The 24765-nt window shown below is 41.3% G+C and overlaps 1 protein-coding gene and 4 non-coding genes across 6 annotated transcripts; all 5 read left to right on the top strand.

The window, feature by feature from the left end:
• The first annotated feature begins 229 nt into the window (after positions 1–229).
• On the top strand, positions 230–24184 carry NOP58 (NOP58 ribonucleoprotein). Of its 2 annotated transcripts, none has more exons than XM_048047102.2 (15): positions 230–385; positions 3008–3084; positions 4825–4877; positions 6691–6815; positions 7560–7696; positions 8864–8928; positions 10182–10316; positions 11185–11330; positions 12287–12413; positions 13037–13200; positions 13922–14056; positions 15297–15358; positions 17948–18081; positions 22966–23087; positions 23840–24184. In XM_048047102.2, exons 1-15 carry the CDS (start codon positions 341–343, stop codon positions 23894–23896), a joined length of 1584 nt encoding a protein of 527 aa, XP_047903059.1. In that variant the 5' UTR covers positions 230–340; the 3' UTR covers positions 23897–24184. The 2 variants fall into 2 exon arrangements, with proteins under 2 accessions (XP_047903059.1, XP_047903060.1); XM_048047103.2 differs by having other exon boundaries at positions 23576–23896.
• LOC125179912 (small nucleolar RNA SNORD70) lies at positions 5138–5226 on the top strand. The gene has a single exon (XR_007157960.1). It is a non-coding gene; the product is annotated as a small nucleolar RNA SNORD70 (small nucleolar RNA).
• On the top strand, positions 9488–9575 carry LOC125179913 (small nucleolar RNA SNORD70). The gene has a single exon (XR_007157961.1). It is a non-coding gene; the product is annotated as a small nucleolar RNA SNORD70 (small nucleolar RNA).
• On the top strand, positions 11436–11519 carry LOC125179910 (small nucleolar RNA SNORD11B). Its single transcript, XR_007157958.1, has one exon. It is a non-coding gene; the product is annotated as a small nucleolar RNA SNORD11B (small nucleolar RNA).
• LOC125179914 (small nucleolar RNA SNORD11) lies at positions 12568–12653 on the top strand. The gene has a single exon (XR_007157962.1). It is a non-coding gene; the product is annotated as a small nucleolar RNA SNORD11 (small nucleolar RNA).
• Positions 24185–24765: the final 581 nt, after the last annotated feature.

The following is a 24765-nucleotide window of genomic DNA, read 5'->3' on the forward strand; positions in this document are numbered from 1 at the left end:
CCTGCGTTCAGCGCAGGTAGCGGTGACCACAACAGCAGCGGGGATTTCACAGGGCGAGGGCTGGCTGTGCCCTTACTCCAGCGGTGTGCCGGCCCCCCGCCCAGCGGCGGCCGAGCCCCGCGGGCACGCTGCAGGCGCTCCGCAGCCGGTAGGTGGCAGCGGCGCCGCGCGCGCTCCCGCCCGCCCGCCACGTGTCCCGCGGGAGCGCGCAGCGTTTCCCCCTCCGGCGGGAGCGCTTCCGGCGGGGCCGCTTCCCCCGCCCCGCCCCTTCCGCCGCGTGCCCGCTCAGCCCGCGGTACGGGCCCGCGCCGCTCGCGCACGTGGCCGCGCCGCCGCCAGCATGCTGGTGCTGTTCGAGACCGCCGCCGGGTACGCCATCTTCAAGGTGCGGGCAGCTGCCGGGGGGCGAGCCGCGGGCGGGGTCCTGCGCCCAGACGGGAGGGGTTGGGGGGCGGCCGTGCGGCCCGGCCACCGGCGTCCCCACACGCGAGCCGCGGAGGGCGCGGGAGAACGGCGGAGCGGGCGGTGAAGGGGCTGGGGGTTGAGGTGTGCGAGAGGCAGCTGAGGCCCCTTGGTTTGCTCAGCTCAGAGCAGGCCGAGGGGAGGCCTCATGGCGGCCTGCAGCTCTCTCACGAGGGGAGCGGAGGGGCAGGCGCTGAGCTCTGCTCTCTGGGGACAGCGACAGGACCCGAGGGGACGGCATGGAGCTGGGACAGGGGAGGGTCAGCCTGGGTGCTGGGGAAAGGTTCTGCACCTAGAGGGTGGTCGGGCACTGGGACAGGCTCGCCAGGGCAGTCGGCACGGCACTGAGCCTGCTGGAGTTCAAGGAGTGTTTGGGCAACGCTTTCAGACACATGGTCTGATTTTTGTTTGGTCCTGTGAGGAGCCAGGAGCTGGATTCATTGACCCTTTTGGGTCCATTCCAACTCGGGATGTTTTGTGGTTCTTCTTTGTGACTCTACAGGAGGGGCTGAAAACAGCCCGTATTATAATCTGTGAAGCTAAAGTCGACATAAAGCAAAGGTAAGAGGAGGTGCGCAAAGAGAAATGCAGAAGTCTTTCTGCAGAAGTGCTGAAGCAGACGGCTGCAGATGTCAGCAGCTGGGGCTCAGGGGCCTGGCTGTGGTGTGTGTGCGAGGCAGCTAGAGGGCACCAGGCAGCAAGCAGCAGCGCTCACAAGCAGGCTTTAAACACTTCCTGTCTGAGAGAGCGGGCTGCAAATGGTGTCTGGCTTAGATTGCGGTAGAGCTGGGAACCGTCTGCTGGATCTGAGCATACATAGTATTTTGTTAAAATACATGTTTTGAGACATGCTTTGTTTTTCCATTCTGGTTCTGTTAGCAGCTGCTGATGCCAGACATGGAGAGTCATAGCCACACTGCATGTCTGTGGGGCAGAGAGAGCTTTCTTTTCCTACACACAGTAGTTACAAATTTATGTGGTTATATTTGTACGTTAATTCTGTATCAAAGTATTACCTGTAGAGTTTAGGTTCAATTTGCTTTTTTTCATTTTTAAAGCAGCCTCTAGAGATAATTGCTGCTGTTTTGTTTATTTTTTAATTGCTTGAGGGCTGGACAGAATTTGGGCTTCTGAAACTCTGGAAATAGTTGTGGTCACCCACTCCCATTTTCAGCAGTACCCACAGGTATCCATAGCTAGTATAACTGTGCTCTGCCTTTATGTTTTGGTGGTCAAGTACTATCTTCCTCTTGAACCAGGGTAGCTCTCAGGTATTCCCTTATAGATGTTGCTCTTATCAGAGGAATAAAGAGTCTAAAGAGTAAGGGCAAATGGCGTAACCATGTTCCAGATCTCAGAGGGCTCTTCCCAATGAGTCTTGCTATCATGCGGTACCTAAAATGTCCCTAGGCAGCCATAATTTTTATATGCTAGCGACCTCAATTCAGCAGCTTGTATGTATTTATCTCTATGTGTCCATGTCTGTTCATAGAAGGTGACAATTCTGTCATCTTCGGGATAGGAAGGACAAATTGGAGCAGAGAGTCAACAGGCTGGGCAAAGGAAGATTTGTCCAGAGGGCTTTTTGTGCCTCAGTGTCCTATGTGAGATGAGTTACTGTGTTTACTTGCTCAACTACTAATTCACTTTAATACAGCCTCCTCTGACCTGGGTTTAAAAATCTGCAAGGGAGCAGAATCTTGTAATCCCTGGAACAATTTTTTACACTGCACTGAGTCAAATTGCAATTGTGTTGGATCTAAGTTGCAGCGACAAAACCGCAATGTTTTTGACTGTGGTATTAAAGAACATAATGTTGTAAAGATCTTGTCCATGTTGTTCCCCTGAGCACTTTTCTAGGAATTTGCAGTACATTTGGCATTTTATGAAATGTGTGTAGGATCTAGGACTGTAATTGTTATTCTTCTGCTGTTTAAAAACTGGAAGGAGATCCCCTTTGACCAGAGATGGGATTAAGCCATTGCAGCTTCTTAAGTAATTTTTGGCTCGTTTGATTACTGAGCTGTGGTGAAAAGTCATCCATCTAGACACGTCCTTTTTCTTCCTTGGGTTAGCTCAAATTCATGACAATAACTTGTGGGATCACTCCTTCCTGTGAGGTGTCCCAGACATATTTGTATTTTCCCAAAGTAGAGGCAGGTTTGGTTTTGGGTCACTGGGGTTGTGAATGAGTCTTGTAAGTGGTAGAGCAAGCCCGGCTTTGATAAACAAGGAGAGGGCTTTGCTTTGATGGTGCGGGTTCAGAAGAGCCCAGACATTATTGAGCAACTTCTGTAGTGCAGTTGAAAGTAAATTTAACACTGTAAATATTGTTGTATTCTGGATGTAACTCTAAAGATAAAGATGCTGAGAGAGAATGGTGAAACTGGAAATCACAGTTGAATTAACCGAATTTGTTGAATTAAATTCCAGTAGTTGGGTATGCTATAAATCTGTTTCAGGTCTTCTGTGCTGAATGCAGGTTTGAAAGTTGTTCAGAAATGCTTTAAATATAACTGTTGTTTTGTTTTTGTTTTGTCTACAGGTTCTGAATGAGAAAAAGCTCCAAGAAGTTGACAGTTTATGGAAAGAATTTGAAACTCCTGAAAAAGCAAACAAAATGTAAGCAGCCTTATGTGGGGGTGGCAGCTTGGCTTTTGGAAGGACGTGACTGCCTGTGTAGTTCTGCACATCTGAGGTTCAGAAAGAAGTATTGATTTTCATTTTTCAGTATTGTAAAACTTAAACACTGTGAGCAACAGTAATGTGAAATTAGATACTGAGACAAACTTTAGGTGCAATATCAAAGTGGGTGAAGGAAATATATATTTTTTAATTTGCAGTGTAATTTAGCTGCAGAAGCTATTACCATATACCACCGAAGCAAAAAGTTGAACAGTATTGTAAGGAGACTTGGATGCTGTGACGAGAATATGTGAGTTTGTAATGCTGAAACTGGCTGAAATAAGATTTTTGTGCTCACAGGAAATTCTTGAAAAAAAAAATATTTAACCCATCTGACACTAAGAACATGTGAATCCTTCTGTCAATTGAGAGTTAGTCTTGTTGCCTGTGCCATCAGTGACTGTTAGTGTCAGTGAGCAGCTGCACAGGGGTTGCAGTGTCTGGTGACCAAGCTGGCCTTTCTAGCAAATCATTCTAAGATTGGGAACAATGGTGAATTCCTGCCAAGTCCGTATAGGGTGTTTTTACTGGAAAACTTCTAACCAGCCCTGGTTAGAACAGATACCTCTGAACAAGCTATGCCTTGCATTTCGGATTTACCCTGCTCTGGAAGAGTATTTAGAGGAGAGGACAGAATATCCCACATCCGTCTGTTTGTAGTGTTGTTATTCTTGTCTTGGAAACATCATCTTGGCCCCTTGCTAGAGAGGATGTGGCTCTTAATGGATCTATGCTCCGATCGAGTTAGTTCCTGTATTTCACGTGTTTATGAAAAGGCATCAAAATAAGCCTGGAGCTTTTGTTGGGCTTGAGTTCTTAGCTCTAGCATTCAGCTTTATCTGTGACCTTGCTTCTTTTGCAGATACTTGACTCACAAAGAGCAGTGGTTAATCAGAACTGGATTAGTCAAATGCCTGTCCCTGACAAGGAATTTACTGGATTGTGATAGCTTCTTAACTGTAGCTCTAGATATCAACACCACAGATTATGTGAGGGGGAGAAGGAATTTGAGCCTAAGGAGCTGGCACAGTGTGTTTAAACACCTTTTGTATGATTTTGCTCTGGTCAGCAGTTTGGGCATGAAAGCATTTTCTGTTTGCTAGTTGTTTGTTTTAAGCTCAACTCAAAACTTGTGTTCTAACATGTAATTAATTACAAGGGAGGATTTGAGGATTCATGGGCAATGAATGGGTTCACTTTTAAAGTCTTTGAAGGTGTATTTGGTTGAAAAGCAAGTTAAATCTGGGCTGCTTGCAGAGGCAGAAGGTTCCATTTTGAAGATGAGTGGGAAGATAGTATCATCAGTCAGCAGTGACACCTACTTAATCAGGGTGCTGCTGTCTTGAAATTCAGATGGTTGGTATCTGTCCTTAATTATGAACTACAAAATGAAAAGGTGGCTTAGGTTTTCCGATTGTGTTCATCTTAATTAGAAATGCTAAATCAAAATTACTCCTTGAAAAATAGCTTATGGGACGCAGCTGAAAAGTTACATCAGGCTTATTGCAGGTTTATTGCTCTCCCTCCTTTTTGAGGGTCTGGATGTTGATTTCTTGTTCTCTTACAGTTCCCGTCTTGTCTGTAAGACTGCAATAGTGGGGACAGGAGAAACAAAGTTAATTCTAGCATCTGTTTTGTGTACATTTGTTTACACACATGTATTTTTCTCTTCCGTAGAGTAAAGCTGAAACACTTTGAAAAGTTTCAGGACACAACAGAAGCTCTTGCTGGTAAGTGAGAGTTAATACTGTTCTTACCAAAACCAAACCCGTCACACGCTAGTTCATTCATTACTTACCTCTGTCCTTTTTTTTCCTTTGCTTAGTTTTTAGATCATACTTCTTTTTTTCAAAGGCAACTGTTTTTGTTGTTTTGATGGCATCCACTCAGTCTGTAGTGTAGCAGAGACACGAGAAAACAAACTTAATTGTGCCATTATTGCCCAAGTAGTTTCCTGATGAGCACCATGTAGAAGTTTGACTGATGTATGTAGTCTGTTGTCAATGATGGATTCTTGTTGGAACTGAATGTAAGTGATATGAATCAGCATTTCGTCACTACCACTGAGACAACAGACAGATATCAGAGTACATATATTATTACAAATGCTCTTGTTTTATGGACATGTTATTCCTGTTTTTTTTTGCAAAAACTGCTTGTATTGCACTTCAAGGAATTTCAGCAGTTTGTTGAATATAAGGCCTTCACTTTTTTTTTTTACTCTTTAAACACTCAAATACTTGACACTGCAGACTGGTTTGAACACAAATAATAAAAGAGTCAGCTAATCGTTCAGGGATGGCATGATTCTTACTGCTGAATTCACTGTTACTGTATGACTTCTGTAAGTGGATGTTAAATGTCACACTATCAAAGAAAGGATCTTCATATTCAGATGTAGCAGGGATAGCTTATGATGGAAGGTAAGGAAGCAGTTTAAAAATGGAGATGCTATACACACAAGGAAAACAGCTGAGATTGAAGCTGCTGTATGTTTTTCTCTACCTGGCATGTTTTTTTGGAGTATGTTGCTTCTTAGTTTTAGGTTCAGATCGTGTACTGTCAGGATTTTAAAAAAAGCAAAACTGAAGCAAAGTAGTAGAGTTTGTGGTTTATTTGGGAAAGGGGGGAGACTACTCAGACTACCTATGTCACATTTATTTTGAAGGGAAAATGATCTGCCTGTTTTAAGTGGCTTAGGAATTATTGGCTAGCTTGAAAGCTTCATGACTTATCTGCATTATAGAACGGATGAGAGGAAGGAGGAATCCGAACACAGCACTTAGGTTTTTACCCTTACATTTCATTAAGGTTCTGGAAGTCAAAAATCATTGGCTTCTGCTATATATACTATGATGAAGATGTTACATCAATCACAGTTCAGTGGAGCACAAAGCTGACCTGCAGAGAGAGTTGTATAAGTGCTGTCTTAAAATATATTGTGTGGGATTGTAAAGCTTTTACAGATCTATTAATACTTGAGTACAAAAAAGTCCCTTTAAAATTCTTTAGTCTGCATAGTGTGTATTAAAAGGGTCTGCGTCTGACTTCCCAGTCAGTGTGCTTGGCATTGTTCTTTGTTGGGCTTTGATGGATAGTAGGTTATCATCATCAGAGGATGCAAATAAGCTGTTACTCAATTTAAGATATTGTGGCTGTGGATTAAGGGACCTGGAATATGGTTGGTTAATTAAATCACACACACAATGTTCCCTTAAAACCTTGCTTTCTGAAATGTGAAACCTGTATCTAAAGCATGTGATGTACTTGTAAAGTTCCTTAAAAAATATTGAAAGAAATGAAACTGAAAACACATGGTGAAAGGTGAGGCAACTGGGAGAAGGGTTCTTGATTTAGGCCTTCAAAAGGGCAAGGGTACAATTTTCTTTTATTGATTTTAGCTATTTTATAGCAAAGTAGTATTGCAGTTCAGACTAGAGCTGTTGCGGGCAGTCAAAATAAAAGCACTAAGTTAGGGGTCCTATTGTTACAGGTTTTAGGAGGGGAAGAAAACTGCATCTCTGGTCTTTTGTTTTTCTACAGCATCCACAGCTCTTGTAGAAGGCAAGCTCAGCAAGAACTTGAAGAAAATTCTGAAGAAGATAGTGGCAAAAGATGCTCATGAGCAGTTGGCTGTAGCAGATGCCAAACTTGGGGGTGTCATAAAGGTGATAAATGACTTTGCCATTCTTCTCTTTGTCTCATGCTACTGAAACCTTGCAGACAGGTTGCAGAGATTTTAAAGTTATTAACAAGGGAACATGTTGCCGATGTTTTGTTTGTGGTATGGAAGATCCTTGTGATCAAATGTGTCCTTCAGTTCTTGTATACCAGAGGAAGGAATAAGTACAGTAGAGGTGGTCTGCTTTTTCTGATATCTCCTAGGTGTCAAGTCCTAGGTTCTTGTCTTGAGTCTGAATGCTGCCTGTTCCAGAGACTTTTATTCTGACCCTGTTCTCATCATGTCTTAGGAGATTGGTGTGGGATGCAAAAAAAGTAGGATTCCATGTTGAAGTGAATACCACCAAGGACAGTGAAATAATTACTCAGTTTTGTGCTCTGAAAAAGACCCCAAAACCTAAAGAACTCAAAACCTAAAAATCTGAACAGCCTATCTTTGGATTTTCTCTCTGTAGCCAATCTCTTTCTAGTAAACTGTAAAATCTTTAGTCTTCACTTCTGGTGTCTACATAGCAGATAGAGCCTTAACTGTAAATTTCCCCTTCAAACTTGTGGTTGTTACAGTGTTGAGCACTGAGGGTGCCTTGAGCATCAAAGACGACTGGACCTGTCAAGTGACCATAGAATGGTAGCGGGAAAGCCAATTTTAATAAGATAAGGCTACTGGAAGAAAGGCTTTGGAGGAATGCAGTTGTCATCATTGACTTGGATCACTGATTTCTACTCTGCAGGATAAGTTGAATTTGAGTTGTATACACAGTCCAATGGTTACAGAGCTGATGAGAGGAATCCGTTCACAGATTGAAGGGCTTATTACAGGCCTTCCTTCTCGAGAGATGGCAGCGATGTGTCTGGGTCTCGCACACAGGTGAGTTCCTAGAACACCTTTATTTCATCCCATGTTTTCCCCACTCCTATGTCCTTGGCCATGTTATACTTGAAGTGTCTGAGTGCACAACATGGCCTAATATTCACTCTAAGTCAATATGCATTTGTATCTGGAGTTTTGTTTTATAAAGATTTGCACTCACTCTTAAAGAAACGCATCAACCTCTCCCAAAGTCAGTTGATAGCTTCCTTTTGCATGTTGTGTGCTATAGGACTTGGTTTGAAATGTCTCTGTAGCAGTTTCAACCATTAAAACAAGCCGTATATGGTTTGTTTAAAATTCTGTTGCCACTTAGAGACAGGGGAGGAATGTGATTTGCTAATTTACACTGTCATATATACGTTACATAATGTCTTTCCCCTCTCTGCATCGTTATCTTGTTAGGTTTAGTGGAGAAGTAGTTAAATACAGAACTGTTGGATCAGCACAGGGTCAAACATTCATGAGTAGCTTTTAATCCATATTCTGACATGACCTTTTTCTGTTAGCCATTGGCAAATTAGAGAACTGCTGTGGTGTAGCTAATTCTTTAAAAAAAGTGTTTTTTGCTGTTTGGATGCCTTGAAAATAGGCATTAATATTGAAAAAGTACTTTGAATATGCAAGTCCTCAGTGTTATCGTGCTTTAATATAGTATACTGAAAATTTTTAAACATACATGGAAAGCCAAATGGTTATAGGCTTTTTCAAACAGTGAGAATCTGTTCTAGCAAGTTTCTTTTACTAGCATTGCTGGTATTCGCTGCTGGGTCAGTAGCATTTTGTGGATAACCTCCAACCACTGCAGAACCAGAAGTGCTGTTGACAGGTAGCTTTTGTGGGGAACCATGCAGAAAGAAACCAAGAACAGGAAATGTCCTGCCTTAGTGTTGGCGTTCACTCTGGTGCATGTGGTACAGATAGCCTTAGCTTTCCCTTTCACCTTGCTTGTAGCATATGTGCATGTACACATGTCACAGCTGTTGTGAAAGCCTGCGTCAGCAGGGCTTGGCCGCTGGTCACAGATGAGAGTGGTCAGTGGGATAAAATTGAGCTGGTATGAATGAATGTATGGGCAGCCATGCTCCTGTAAAATAGGAACAGGTAGGGCATGCTTTGTGGTGGGATGTCAGGAGGCTGATGAAACTGTACTTTTGTCTTCCCCAGCCTTTCCCGATACAAGTTGAAATTCAGCCCAGACAAAGTAGATACCATGATCGTCCAGGCAATTTGTAAGTATATTTAGAGCTTAAATTATTAATGGATTCAGCTTAAGATAGCTGACTTCTTTACAATAGTTACAGAAAAGTATTGCTGTCAATTTCCTCCTAGCATTTGTCAGTAAATTGGGTAGTTGTGTTCAGCTAGGCTTAAGGTTTGTTTTCTTAATAGGGTTTGCCACAAGCAGAGACATTGTTAGGGTGATACAGTAAACTGATGTCCATTTTCTTAGCATAGAGATTAGCAAGCAGTGTTCAGCCCTCTGAGGACTTTGCTTTCCAACATGCCTTGCCTCTGAGTAGTTTTGGGAGAGTGTCAGGGCCCCACAGTCAGGATTTTCTGAGTCTTCATTTTGGTGGTAGCTTGCATAGAGGGCAACATTAGACACATAAAAAACACTGCAGTATTTAGTGCTGTATTTCATGTCCTTGATTTCCTAATGGAAAAGTCTGAAATTGTAAACACAGTTAGGAAAGCCCATTCCTCATCTTACCTTGAAGACATCAGCATCATAATCAGTATACTTGCTGTGAAGTAGTAGTGAGAAATCCTGTTTGGAATACTAATTCCCAGACTGTTGTCAATGATGAAACATAGTTAAGCTGAAAATAATGATTTAATTCAGCTCCTTCGTCACTACCACTGAGACAACAGATGGGAATGTTGGTATTATGTTAGAGGGAAATATTTTAGCCTCAGGGCTCTGTAGCAATATATGCTGTGGGTGTTACGCTGATGTCGTAAATCCAGTTATCGATCATATCTGGTAACTGGTGAGCCTGTTGGATTTGTCGGATATATTTATAAAGGCAATTAAAGGGCTTATTACAGTCAAGTAACTGAATACAAGATCAGTTTCTCACCATTACAGGCTTTTTCTATAAAGTTTATTAGATGGATGATTTTTGCATCAATCTTGTGTGGGTGGTGCTAAGAGGAAAAGTCACGCTAGCTCCTGCCCTCCTTTCAGGAGAATGTGCTTTACAGCTGTTAAAGGAGTCTGTTGTCCAAGATGGTTCCAGTGATGAAACTATCAGGCTGCACTCAGGGGAATTCTAATATTTCTACAATATTGTGCCTAAGATTATGCAGTTCTCTGAAGAGTTAGGACTTCTAACATACTGCAGCTTGTGTTTCATTCCAGTCTTTATAAGGATAAAATACTTTTGTTACTGCCCTTTACGTTATTTAAATTTGTTGATTTAAGAGTTTTCCATTTTTAGATTACATTTAAGAAACAGAAGTCCATTCTTCTTTCTCGTAGCACTTCTTGATGACTTGGACAAAGAACTGAATAACTATATTATGCGCTGTAGGGAATGGTATGGTTGGCACTTCCCTGAGCTGGGTAAAATCATCACCGATAACCTAACGTATTGTAAATGCGTGCGGAAAGTTGGTGAGTAATAAGGAGGCATGAGCCTGGAGTATGTTTCATGTTAGTATGCGATGCATTATGACAGAGATTTGTAGACCAGCCACTCACTCATCTAGCAAGTCATGATCACATACACAATCCTGTTATCAAGAACAGGCTAGCAGAAAAGTAGCGTATGCTGTCTGTATCTTGATGCAACTTAGAATTCTGAAGCTTAATAGAAAACTAGTAGCAAATGACCAGCCAGTTTTTCATGGACCACCAGCTTGTATTCTTAGAATCACAATTAGTCAGCACATCATTTTGGAAATTAGCTGCCAAACACTGATGTCAAGAGAGTCACTGCCTCTTTGTGGCTGTTCTCTGAGACTACAGCTGCTATATTTTTTCGTTAGAACAGAAAGAATAGGGAATATGTTATTTTGGACCCTTGCTTTTCCTCTTAGGCATGTATTTTGCATAATTTTTTCTTTTAATAAGAATTTAGCAGTTAAGAGAAAAACTTGTGGTTTTAAGGGAACTTCTTTTTCTGATTGTAGGAAGAATTACTTAGGCCTGGTGAGTTGTAAATGACTGCTCGCTTCCTGGTATTCTTCCTTTGTTAATCTTGACTGAAAATTTTGCAGCAATCAGCTACTGAAAAGGTGAAGTGTTTAGTGTTACAAAACAAAGTCTTTTTTTCTAGTTCCAAATTTAATCTTTCTAACCATTCTCAGATAGTATAAATAAAGTCTGAACATTAACACATGTTTTGGGAGTTTAGAATAAGATGATGGCAGACTTGCCTCACTGTGTATTATCTTGGCCTTTTATCTTTGTCTGTTTCTGTTCTTTTTGTACTTGTTCATGTTGCCCCCAGTGCAAACATGCTTTCATCTGTCCCCTGCAGGAGACAGAAGAAATTTTGCCTCCTCTGATGTTTCTGACATCCTACCAGAGGAGATTGAAGAGGATGTGAAAGCTGCCGCCGAGATTTCCATGGGGACAGAAGTATCAGAAGAAGATATAAACAACATAATCCATCTCTGTGATCAGGTATGTGCGTGTATATGAATAGCAGTAGGAACTCCGTGTTAGTTAACCATATTAGAGCCTCTTCTGCCAAGGAGAGATTTTCCCAGGGCCTTTCTAACATAGTTGTGATGGCAGTGATGATTCCTATGTTGTTGCTCTCCTGATGTACAAACATGAGGGTGCACAGTCACTACCTCATCTGAGCCATCTCAGACTGATGATACCGGCATGAAGTCTTCTGAAAGTGGTAGTCTTACTTTTGAGTGGGATTTTGGTGGTGTTTTAAGCCCTTGGAAGAATAGTACTGTACAGCCTGTTTTTAACCTATCAGTTTTGAAGTTAGGTCATAAACCCTGGGTTAAAAGTGGAGCACTGAAGTCCAAAAATAATTAGGAGCCCTATCCCGCTTTCATTTGTATTGCATGTGAATTCCTCCTGACTTTAGTGGTGCCAATTGGATCCCTGTGCGACTTTACCAGGGAGTGGCAGGGTTAGGAGTAGTGAGTTCCTGTTCTTGGTCTAGACTGGGCTGCTTTTTTGTGTGTGTTCTAATTGTGTGTATTTGTACAGGAGAAGTACAGAGCATTTATCCTATTTCAAGAGAATGGTGGCAAAGATTTATGTGAAAACTAAATGTTCGAAAGATTTTGTCCTAAAGAAAATGTCCTTACTAAGTGTTTTTGTTCTGCTTCGCTGTCTTTGGCATGTTGTCAGCTCCTTTGTCAGGAGCTTTGCTGAGAAAATAAGTTGTATAAGGGAATGAGCAATACAGATCCAATGTACTTCATGGATGGAGCTCTGCTCTGGGAATACGCCCTGTATAAAGCTTTCTATAACTGTGGTTCTTGTCTGTCTGTGGTTTGCACCGTTAGCCTCATTGGTTAGAATTCTCAGCACTTCTTCTTTCGATACATTTACCCCTTAGATTTGTCTGTCAGCTAATACTGATTCCTGTAACCAACCTCTGTCTGTGCCAGGTGATTGAAATCTCCGAGTATCGGACACAGCTGTATGACTACCTGAAGAACAGAATGATGGCCATTGCTCCTAATCTCACTGTCATGGTGGGTGAACTGGTTGGAGCAAGGCTAATTGCTCATGCAGGTGGGTCATACTGGCTTAGTTGACCTCATCAGAGGTTTTCTTTGAGGAGCTTGTCAGCTAAAAGCATTATGCAAGGACCCGATGAACACCTCTTGTTAAAGGGAAGGCGGTTCTTGAGGAGTCTTGAGAATACCAGCATGAGCTTGGTTTGGTAGTAGTCTGTGATGATGTAGTTCTTGGTTGGCCTGAATTCTCTTTGGAATATGAGGGCAACTTAAGTCACTACCTCTTCTGAGACACTGAGCTCCCTGCTCATAGTGCAGTAACTATTGAGATAAAATAGTGAAAAGCTGGCTTTAAGCTTTTACAGTCAGACCATCTCAAATTAGCAGCCTTATTTTGGTTATCTATGCTTCGGTTGTGTGATTGATGCATTATTGCTGCCAGGAGTATGTTTTATTGAATCAGCCTTCTTTTTCTATTGCTGAAATTGAACCAAGATAGTTAATTTAAGCATGAAAGATTGAAATGGCTTACCTGTCCTTCAGGAAATGAGCATGAAGCAGCTCTTAGAGAAACAGATAGCTCTGAGCTTGCTGCTTTTGAATACTTCAGGAGTCTAGCATCCTGCTTGTTTAGCTGATTCTCTGATAAATCACTACCTCTGTGTCACCTCCTTCTAGGTTCCCTCTTGAATCTGGCAAAACATCCAGCTTCAACGGTTCAGATACTAGGTGCTGAGAAGGCACTCTTCAGAGCACTGAAGACTAAGCGGGACACACCTAAATTTGGCCTTATCTATCATGCTTCTCTGGTGGGACAAACCACTGCAAAAAACAAAGGGAAGGTGAGTTGCAGAACTGTTGACGGGGTTGGCTTTTTTGAAGCATGTAAGTCTGTTGATTGTTTGAGCTTCACATTGAGGCTCTTTCCATGGCCTGCTCTCCTGTGCTTTGTGATTATGTGCAAAGTGCCACTGTCCCACAAATCTTTGGGTGCCATCTTTTCTTGTTGGGAAAGGGGAATGGGGTTGTCCATCAATGTAACTGAGTAACAACAGATGCATTCCTGCTCAGTTGTGATGTAACATTAATTTTCTCAATGTGTATGTTACTACTTTCTTCCATGTGATAGTAAACTATGTAAGCTGTGACAGGTTTTAGTCTTGCTTGAAAATCAAATGTGTACTGTTTGCTAAAGGTAGTAACTTTCGTTGCTTGCTTTTAAAGAGCTTAGGCTTTTATAACACAGCTGGGTGAAGGTGTGTCTTGAATTATGGAGAAAGTTGTCCAGCTGGAAATTGCACCTCAAACTAATGTGGTCTAAATTTGAGGTAGAGTGGAAGATATATAACTAATTTGCTAGGTTTGGATGTTTCTCCCTTATGAAGAAAATATGGTGTTAAATTAACAGTATTTCAGTGCTAAAGAATGATATGCTGTTTTTTTTTATTAAACATTGCTAGTAAATGGTTGCTTTATTCTTCTGTTTGTGGGTATGGTTTCTAGATCAGAGTGAATCATCACCTTATGTTCAGTCTTAGCATTTAATATTTTGGCCTTGCACAGATTTCTCGAATGCTGGCAGCTAAGACTGCCTTGACTATTCGTTATGATGCCCTTGGAGAGGATACAAGTGCTGAAATGGGAGCTGAGAACAGATTAAAAGTAGAAACGAGACTGAGGCATTTGGAAGAGAGGGGGGTAAGTACAGTAGAGGACTGCATCAAGCTGACATTCTTGAAAAATGTGAATCCTATACCTCTTAAGTTTCTATCATATTTTCTGGTAAACTGCTTTCAGAGCCTTTGCTAGTGTCATTGTATTTCTGTAGTCTCTCCCGGCCTTGGCTGGAGCAGTAGGGTTTGTAAGCTTGTTGCATCCTTTTGTTTGTATGTCATTTTTTCTTGTTTATGTGCCTGTCTTCAAATAGATTATACTGAAAAGTCTTGATTTTGAGGAAGTAAAATCATTTGTTTACAATCTACTGCATCTCTGTATTAATTGTAAAGGTATATTGTTACTTCATAGCTTCTTCCTTTCCACCTTAGAAGAAAGCTCTTTGGTTGGTATCATGTTGTTCCCCAAAATCTGAACACTGGATGTTTAGTCTTCAGCAGCCAAAGCAAGATGTTATTTACAGTACAGAAGATGCAAATTGCTGCATTACCCTCCCATCACCTAATATGTCTTGCCTCTCTTTACCTGCTGTTTCATCTGTTGCCATTGGCACAGCATGCTGGAACAATGTAGGGTTCATTTTTCCTCTTTTAGCTGGTGTGCCTTCTGCATGTGATCTTGCAAGCTACGACTGGGTGCAGTCTTCTAAGCTAGAAGATCTGATGCTAATGCTGTAGTGCTGGCATGGCTAGCATAGAAAAGAAACAATCCAGAAAAACTTGCCTACTCCTCTGAACATTTCATGAGAGGCAATACTTCCCATGGAAACAGAAGCAAGGAGACAGGTTTGTTAATACCAAAGCACCAGCTGATCACCTGACAGTTGCAAATTTAATCCAAATCAAGTTTTGAGCCTGTATTGTGGTTTTAAGGTTGGCTATATGCCAGGTATAGTGGGATACCTGCCCTGACATGTGATTATCCTTGCAAAAAAAAAAAAAGTGCACAAATTTGAGTTGGTCTTGTGAATTTAGAGGTATGATGCATGTAGCTGTGATATGTTCAATCCTGTACTAGATGCCCTTTAATTGCATTGGCTTCTTGAAGAGCAATATTAGAGAGAGACATGCCTTTTTCACCCTGGTTGCCTCCCTGTCATTATTCTACTTCCAGGTGTAAGACTCATATAGTTACGCCAGAGCCTGACCAATAAAAGCCGCTTATCTTTCCATTTTTTTAATTCCCTTCAAAGGTTGTGAAACTTATGTTGTGAATTGTTTTCATTATGAGTAATTTGTTTTTCACTTCTAAATTTTTATTTTAGATAAGAAGAATAAGTGGCACTGGAAAAGCCTTGGCCAGGACAGACAAGTATCAAAACAAGAGGTGAATGGTTTTTCTTTTCAGTTTGGCTGAGTGTAAATAACTCTTCATGTTTTTATTCCTGAGAAGCTTTTTGGTTGTGGGCTGGGTTGCCTTGAGATCCAGAAAACGTTTTCTTTGCTCTTAAACTCCGATAACAAGTCCCATCACTAATTGGAATTTCCATGTTCCTGCATTTTACAGTTGTAAAGCCAGTGAACTGGTGAAACAGTCCTGATTTTCTAGTAGTAAATTACTGATGTTATCAGATAACAAGCATAGTTAAATACTATCAGCATCAGCCCCAAAGTTGAATAGTTGGGGAGTTAATACGTAGCAGCTTTATTTAATGCAAGTCTGAATAAGTTAATTTTGAGAAAATCAAAATTTAAATTTCTTCGACGTTTGGAAGCTGCCCTAGAAACCTGCTTAGTATTATTCTTAGGAAAAAAAAATTTTGAACAAAGCTTAAGTCCCATACATAATAATACAGTATCTTAAGCAATAGAGCAGTTTCTGGTGCCTGAAATGACTGTAAATTGCAGCTGAAATGGCTGAATGTCTAAGGTTTGGAACATGTTATTAATCTGAGCTCTGACACCTGGGTTTTTCCACTTAATTTGTTGGCAGGCATCTTGCTTAACTTGGCCTTCTCATTCTGGTGAATTTTTGGTGTGGAGAAGGCACATGCTCTGCAGAAACGGGGCTTGGTGCTAGTTCTGTTAGAAAAAATAACACTTTTGCACCTGTCTGCAGTCCCCAAACAAACATCTTTCTCAAGGCTGGCTGTAACTTGCATTTCCATGTGCTGAGCATCTCAAAGTGTAGTGACGGCTGTGATTTCTGGAGCAGCTTTTGAAAAGACAACCATGTGTCAGTAAATGAAGCATCAGGGTGTATAAGGAGGCAGTAGCTTAAGGAGGAGAGGAGACAACATGAAGGCTTTTCATCTCCTAAAATGGGGAGTTGTGAAGTTCTGCTGGGACGTGTTCCTACTGTTAGGCATGTTCTGCAAACATGTCTAGGCTTGGGGAGAAGAGATGCTGAAGATAACTCCTTGCTGTACGGCTTAGTCTGGCTGTCTGGAAGGGAAAGACATAATGCATTTCATGCATTCAAGGCAATACTGAATTCTGGAACTTCTGAATGTTTTTTCATTTGTTTGCTTTTTTTTTAGGAGTGGGTTGAATTCCTGTAAAAGTTACGACTGCTTTGTAACAAGAGTTAGTGCCTATACCCTGACTCAAGTCTGTCCAATTATCATTGTAGTAGAGTCACAGTACTACCGCTTTATGGAGATTGTATGAAGGGCTAAGCTAATGTTCTAAGGACATTGGCAAGAATCTCCTAGTCTTGTATCGAACTACAGATTCAGCATGAATTAGCTACATCAAAGTAACGTTTCAGAAGCTCGTTGTCAGGTAGCTTGCAGAGATGAGGTTCAAGCGAAGTGTTCTTATGCTTTCTAGAAAAAGATGCAAGGGAGTGTTATGCATCTTTGGTGTGTTTATTTGCTAATTTTTTATTATTTATTTATTAGTAGGATTTTGACAATGACAAGGAAGCCACTGAGCTCTGTCCTGGGTTTAACTGAAACAGAATCCAGTGTTTTCAGGAGACTATGTAATCAGTTTCTCCAAAGCCATACGTAGTGGTCATAGCCATAAGAAAAATCTATGATGTTTAGAGGAGCAATTGATGGCACTATTACCATTACCACATACTTCCCAGTCTAATCACTAGTCTCAGTTTCATTTGTAACCTGTGCAAGGTAGCTACATCAAATTCCTATGTTAAGAGAAGTGTAGATACTCAGAACATGGCTGGGGGAGAGTAGTGTAGGGTTACTGTTCTAGAACTCCATTCTCCTTGAGTAGCAATTCTGAATGAGTCAAGAAAAACCACCTGCTTTATTGATATTAGATGATTCAACTACCCTTGAAAAGGTCTGAATGAAGAGCACTGGGTTTCAGAGCAGCTGGTTCTCTGCACCCTTTAGACAAGTTTGAGGCTGAGCAAAGGAACATACGATATTTAGGAAGAGGGAGTTTCAAAAAGATTAAGTATTCATCTGTCTGTCTCATCAAGTCAGTGATACAAAGATGAGCCATTACCTTTCCTTTTGACTTGTGTTCTCTGAATGTAATGGTGGAGGGGCAGTGCAGAAAAAGCAAAAATTAAGCTACTCTTAATCTTGTATATCTGTTAGCCTTAGGATACACTCGTATGGACTTCAAATTTTGGGGAGCCATGTGCTTGTAACTATCCAGCTGTGATAGGAAGGCTTTCAGCTGCAAAGAGATCAAAGGATCAGAGATTTAAGTGCTGTGTATCTGTAGAGTCTCAGATACAAATCAGAACTGGTATCTTCTGTTCAGATCAGATAGTTGTATTTCATGGGGGTATCTCCTGTAGTCACGATTACTGATTGATGAACAATTCATGTGATGAAGAAAGGACCTGACTGCCTGTAGATGCTTTGTTAGCTGAGAAGGATTGATTTGCTAATGTTTTTGGGAGGTTGTGCTGGAAAGCTAATGTTCAGCTGCAGGATCTTACCTTGGGGGCTAGCTCTCCTTTGCTACTTAAACCATCTTGCTTCTTTCATTGCAGTGAAGTAAAAGTATATGACCCGTCTGGTGACTCTACGCTTCCTGCTGTTTCAAAGAAACGCAAAATTCAGGAGGTGGAAGAACAGGAGGCAGAAGTTGCTGTGAAAGCAAAGAAGTTCAAAGCAGAGATGAAAGGTTAGTTGCTGCATCTGTGATGCTGGCATATTGCTGTGTGCATCGTGCAGTGGGATTTAACACTGACAACCAGCCACTATACCTGGTTACTCTCCTTGGTTATGACATAATGTGTTAATAATAATAGTCTTAAACAGTTGTAAGGGTAGAAGAACACTTTGAAAAGCAAAAGCTCTGCTCGTTCTTCTTACATTGTTCAGTTCATCTTTAGTGGGCTTCAGCATCAAGAAGCAAAAAAGCTTCTGTGGAAAAAAAAAACACCTTGCCCAAATTTTCTTTAAAGGATACTGTTTCATCCTGCAAGGAAGTGTTTCAACATGTAAACATTGAACATTAGAACTCAAAGTTCGAAGTTTCAGTCTGAATTTATGACACGTGAACAGTTATTCTCTGGGGAACAAAAACAGCTGCAGCCACACTTGTTCTTTCCTTCTCTTGAGATACTGTATGAGGAAAGGTGCTGACTGTAACTACAATGCACTCTGGTTTTTGTAATGTGGTTCACTTCAACCAACATTTTACATCTTTTCTCCTCTGTGCACTTCCAGCATCTCCAAATGGCTGGCCTAATAATTCCTACATCAGCGGAGTACCCAGTAACTTGGGACTTTAAGTCCTTCTTGTGAGACCCTGACCTTGAACTGCTTCCAGTTCTGTCAACTGCGCATGCGTGGAGGCAGGGACTGTCAAAGCCTTCCCTTTCTGCCTTTCTCTGTGCTGCTGTGCTCTAGAGAAATTGGAGGTAGGCTGTCACGGTAGCTGGCTATAAACCTCTTAACACTCAGCTTAAACTGAGGTGAAGTTTCCAGATGCTGGTTGATAGTTGGTTTATGGTGTCAGTGTACATGGATGGAGCAACCTGTGGGAACCTAAACTTAGCTGAGAATTAAAGTTTCACTAGAGGGAGAATCCTTTGTACTGTAAAGCTGAGATGTGTGCCCCAGCTTGTTCTCACGTGCTTAAAATGAAACAAGGACAAATGAGTACTTTGGAGGCCTGAACTTTGCCCATTCGTTTTTTGGAGAACATGGGTGTTTTCACTGCTTTTGGTAATATTCTGAACTAATTTCCCTTACTGTAGCCTCAGAATCGTTCCCTTGGGCCTCCCTTCCACTGTCAAAGTGTTGACATCTTGTAGGTGTGAGCTCCTTGCAGGTGAAATATTACAATCATTTCCAGCCTGGTCTCTTACAGTATGAAAAGGTTATTTTTGTTCAATGGTTCATGCTTTTATAGAGGAAAACTTCTGTTTCCTTTGCTTTTTTGAGCATTGTTACCACTTAGTTTAGGGGATTGGTGGAGCTTAGCAGTTATCCTTGAGCTACCAGGAATTACTAGAGCTGTAGACAGTGTTTAGAGTATTGGTGAACTACTGAAATCTGTTCTGTTTGATTTCAGAAAACTTGAAAAAACCTTCCTGAAAGGGTAGGGCATCCTTCAAAGGTTCACAGCTATTGTTTTTACTCCAGTTCTCTGTATCAAGTGGGTCATTTTACTGGGACACTTGGGCATTAGAAGTATGTTCCTAATGTGTGCTAGATGCTTCAAACTATGGGAGGAGCAGTTCCAGAGAGCTTATTGACCTCATATCAGCTATATGCAGATCTCATCCTTTCAGCCTGTCTTCCTGTACCCTTTAAAATAGCACTGTCACTAAGTTGGCAAGTTCTTGTTTGACCACCCAGCAAAGTACACGGATTTTCCTGACACAGGCTAGACAAGACGGTGACCTTGCTCTTTTTCCAGTTAATATGTTTGCACAGCATGCTGGTGGGGTAGTGGTGAGCCAAGATTTTTGTTGAGTAGTTCAGTGAGTTCTGCAGTACACAGGAGAGTGCAGAGGAGGACCCAGCATTGAAATTTATATTGCATGTCCACTTGCATATGCACAAGCCTTTCATTTCTGCTGTTCTTGGCCCTGTTCTTTATGGTGCATTGCTCTGTTAGGCTTTTCTCCGGTCAGAGGTTACGCATCCAGACACAACGTTGTGTAAGAAGTCTCTGCCCCCTCCTTCCCAGTGCTGTTTGTGCAGCTGCATGATAAATGGTGCTGGTGGAAAAGAAGTTCAGGAAAAAAGTGAATTCTTTAGCCAGATAAGTGTGATCCAGTTCATATTACAGGAGGAAGGTAAGGAATGAGGTGGGAAGCTGTCACTGGAAAGTGATTTGTCAGACTATTACTTTATTATTCACAGTAAAGGGGGAACAGTATTTTGCATTGTGCTATCCTGAAATGAGAATGCTACTGCAAGATGTGGTATGTGGTGTTTGCTGTCTCCCTGTTGGGAGTGCATGCATGACAGTACTTTGGATAGGAACTGCGAGTGGGGGCACTAAGGAGGGAGGCACGACTTCAAACCATCTTTTATACCTAAAAGGAAACCAAGCAGAAGGATAGTGCCTGAAATAAGTTACTTAAGGAGTTGTCTTTTAGTACAAATCTGTGTTAATGGTAGGGGAAGGGAATTATTTTTGTGGTTGGAGTCTGAAGCTGTATGTGGTTGAACAGAATGCATACCACTAATGGGGCCAGCCAGTGCCCCCAGTGAAGTACTTAGCTTACGTGTCAGAATATAGCAGCAGCTACTCACTTGAAAAGGTGTTGCAAATAGAAATAAATTAATGCAGGGAACACTGCAAGGCACAAGACCTTAAATGCCAGCAACGTTATGACATGGTGTCTTTATTGATAGGCTATGTGACTTGATTCTGTATGCATGGAGGATCATGAGGAGGGGAGGGTGCATTAGACGCTGGTATGTAAAAGCTTAGAGAAGACTGGTAGAAAACGGGTGACTGGAACTACTGCTAGTGATTTCCAGTGCTGTTCAGGGCTGTCAGTCAAACTGCTCTTCTGGGTGCTGCCTGTTGTGTCTTAGTGCCTGATAGTATCAGCTGTTGTCAACTGCTGTGTATCATAAATCCAGCTGGGCTTGAGTGACTTAGAACTGTTAGATCTGCAGCACCCTTGGAGCCTCTGTCCTCATTCTGCCTAGGTACAAATATGTGAAGTCCTGCAATGAGCTTTGCTAGAAAGCAGCAACTTAAATCTTTCTGAAGGCGTCTGCTGCCAGCTGTGAGAAGTGACAGCGCCTGTGAGCGTGCAGTGCATTATCTGTGGTTGTAAATTATGACAAGTTCCACTGCCTGATGTGTCAGATTTGAAGACAGAGTAACAGCAAGTTTTTTCCAGGGTACCACCCAATGTTTTGCTTGAAAATGCCTAGCTTACCAATCCTGCTGAGTGAATATGTGTAGCATAGCGAAATGTGATTTGTGTACTGTTCGTACTGTATAGCTTTAATGTAGGATAGACTTATTTTTAAGCCACTTTTTATTTGGCTGTGTCATATACAGGGAGGTAAGGATACTTTTTCTTACATGGTTTTAATCCGTTACGCTTGCACACTGTTCACTGTGAATGATGTGTGTGTGTGGCAGAATCCACTTAAGGTCATATATACCAGTTCTTTTATCTGGAATCCTTTGCTGGCTTGCTTCTGTCACTTTTTTAATGTCAAAAACCTTCATGTGTTAGCTAGCTGTATTTTGCTGTGGAAATGTCTAGAAATTTTCTACAATGAAGCCCGTTCTATATCTGAAGGTTATATTGGAGGCAAAGATTGAAGTATATTTTTGACTCATAATCACATTTCTGCCCTGAGGAACTAAACTTGTGACAATATAATTAAAATATTAGGAGGTTGTGTGTTTTTTTTCTTGTTTTAAAAATAACAGCATTGTTTTTGTTTCTGTTCTTTTTGTAAGTGATAAGTGAGTACGCTTTCAAAAGGAAATTGATTCTGTTTTTTGGGGGGGAGTACACTGAAAAAATTGCTTCACAGCTCTGGTAGCAGCTGCACATACCATAAACACTACTAGCTTTGGCATCTTGGTTTTGCAGCTACTGCAGGACAATGGTTGCTATATCGTGAATTTACTCATGAGTACTACATACTGAGAAATTTGGTATCTAGCACTGAATCAGTTGTGCAAATAAATTTAACTTGGGTACACTAAAGTAACAGCCTGGCTACTGTATAAGCTGTCAGCTGGGTAGTGATTTCTGCTTGTTTTCTTTACCTAGGGGTTCGTAGGACTGTGGCATATATTTTAGAAAGATGAGTGGTGGTAAATTATAGCGTCTCTACCATTGTGAGTAGATGTGCCAGCTGTCGACGAATAGTTCTGAAAAATAAATGTAAGAGAGCATTAGTAAATCTCTCCTTGGGTTAACAGTCCTCTCAGCTTATATAAATAATTCAATTCCTGTCTTCCAGGGCAGAGTTTCTGCTCTTGCATTAAATGTTTTATGTCAGTTCAGCATTAAGAGATCTTTGTGTTTGCCAGTCTAAACAGTTAAGAAAAGATTGCTGATCTGCTTCGTAGCAGATTTCCAATGCTAAGATAAGGGAATCAGCGGAGAACGACCTACTGCTGGCTAAATGCACTTCTGATGTGGATTGTTGAGTCCTTCCACTGCTCTTGTGATGCCGATGAAAATATTTGCCTAACTGTGGACGGTCTGTTTTCAGAAAGAGTACTTGATAATTTGGCAGGCAAATAAAACATGCAAGCTTGTTTTTAAATGTTGAAGGCAGCATATAGGAGTGCTATTTGTGCCAGGAGAGGTGAATAGTGTTGTCACACTGTCAGTCATCTTAAGTAGCTGTATGTTTTGATAACAGTAAGGAATGGTTATGCAAGCAGGGGAGAAGTGGAGAAAAAATAGGTATGGAAATACGTAAAGGGGAAGAGTATTTTTTTGTGTTCTTTCTTAATATTTTCATTGCATCTTCTCACATCTCCTAGAAAGCTTTATCTTTTGCCTTAAACGCTTCTAATAACTGACAACCTGCTACTTCTATTCCTTCTGTGGTACAGAAGAAGCAGATGTAGACGAGGGTGAACCTGTCAAAAAGAAGAAAAAGAAAAAGGAAAAGAAAAAGCAAGCTGAAGAAGAGGAGTCACTGACTGAGGAACCACCCACCAGCCCCACAGTTGAGGTGAGGCAGGATTCCACAGCTGCTTCACCCTTTTTGGGAATGAATTCCCTTCAAAGTACATGGAGTGAGGGGAAAATATTCTTACCTATGTAACTCAGGGCGTACGAGGACTGTTTTACTGTTTAGCAACTTTATTTCGTAATATCCGTCACTGTAAAGTCCAAGAAGATTTGCATTCCAAAATAAGGTCTGGGAAATTTGTGGCTGTAGTGCCTCCGTGCACCAGGAATCTTTCCTCTCCTTTCCTTAGCACACCCCCAACTTTAGTCTTCATTATTTATACCTCTTCTACAGTGGTCCCTTGGTGCTTATCCACAGGCATTTCTATTGTTTAGGGCTCCTGCAGAGCAGAGGCTGTACCTGCTGAATAGATGAAGCATTGTTTGATGTCTCCTAGCAGCAACAGAGTAGATGCTGTAGCCAAACTAATTGCTCAGTTCTGAAATTCTGTTCTTAACATCAGATTTAATTTTCTCCCCTTTGATTAGGGCAGCTACACTGTCTGATGTACACTGACCACAGTGCTGAGCTGCCAGCGGTGTGACAGACAGCACAACTTCCCTTGCCCCCTGGCCTCACTGTGCTGTAACCATCAAGTCTATTAGCAGCAGAGGAAGGAGACATCTCTTGAATTGCGCTGTGCTGAGCGTGGCAGCTACAGGGATGCTTTGAGTGAGCTCTGTTTCTTAGCTACCTGTGTTGCTTTGCTTCTCCATTATAGTTGATTCATAGCAACATTTGTTTGTTTCCAGAATACAGAGAAGAAGAAGAAGAAAAAGAAGAAACCGAAAGATGAGGATGAAGACTGAGAAACGGGGAAACACAGGCCATGGGACAGCTGCTTCAGAGTAGTATTTCCTGACAAAATTTCTTTAGCCTCTTACTAAAAACTTGTAACTTCCCAATATTGCAAGAGGGCAAGGAGATGCATTTGATAGTTATCTGTTGTCCTGGAACAGGATACCTGTGTGTCTGTTACTTGGAAGGATTGCTGGGTTGTTTTGCAGTTTCTTTAGTTGAAAAGCTCAAGTAGATCCTTTTTTCAAATGCAGTCTTCACTGATTAAAAAAAATAAAAACATTTTTATGGAGACCTTACGCCTTTGTCTTTTAACTTATTTGCTGGCTTTCTAACCATTGTCAGGACTATTTCTAAGATTTATTGTTTTAAGAGAATGATCAGCAAAAACCTCTTTCTAAATGTATAAATGTTCTGTTGTAATTTCTTATCTAAGGAATTCAAAGCTTGTAAATGTTCTTAAGTTCTCCATAAAATTGATAAAATATCAGTGCATAATATAAAAGATGCATTGAACAGCTGAGCTGTTAAGTCTGCAATGTAGTTCTCATGAGAAGACCTTTTTAATCCTTTTTCAAACATTTCAGTTTTGTTGCACTGACTGACAAGATTGAGGTGCAGGTTTTGAAGTAATGTGGGTTGGCTTCCAAATTGCTTTTGTGGTTGTTGTGGTAATTTTATTCACTTGATTTTTTTTAAATAATAATAAGAAAAAAGCATAGAGCAAAATGACTTTGAGTTACCTGATAGTGAAATGGAAAAAAAGTATTTTTTTATTAGTAGTAGAAATAGCCGTTTGCCAGTTTGTCATTCTCTGTTGGGGTTACAAGATATGCTGAAGAAGCATCATGTGGTGAAGGCACTTGGAGCTTAATGTTTA

Source organism: Anser cygnoides, chromosome 6, assembly GCF_040182565.1.
Source record: "Anser cygnoides isolate HZ-2024a breed goose chromosome 6, Taihu_goose_T2T_genome, whole genome shotgun sequence".
Classification (NCBI taxonomy): Eukaryota; Metazoa; Chordata; class Aves; order Anseriformes; family Anatidae; genus Anser; species Anser cygnoides.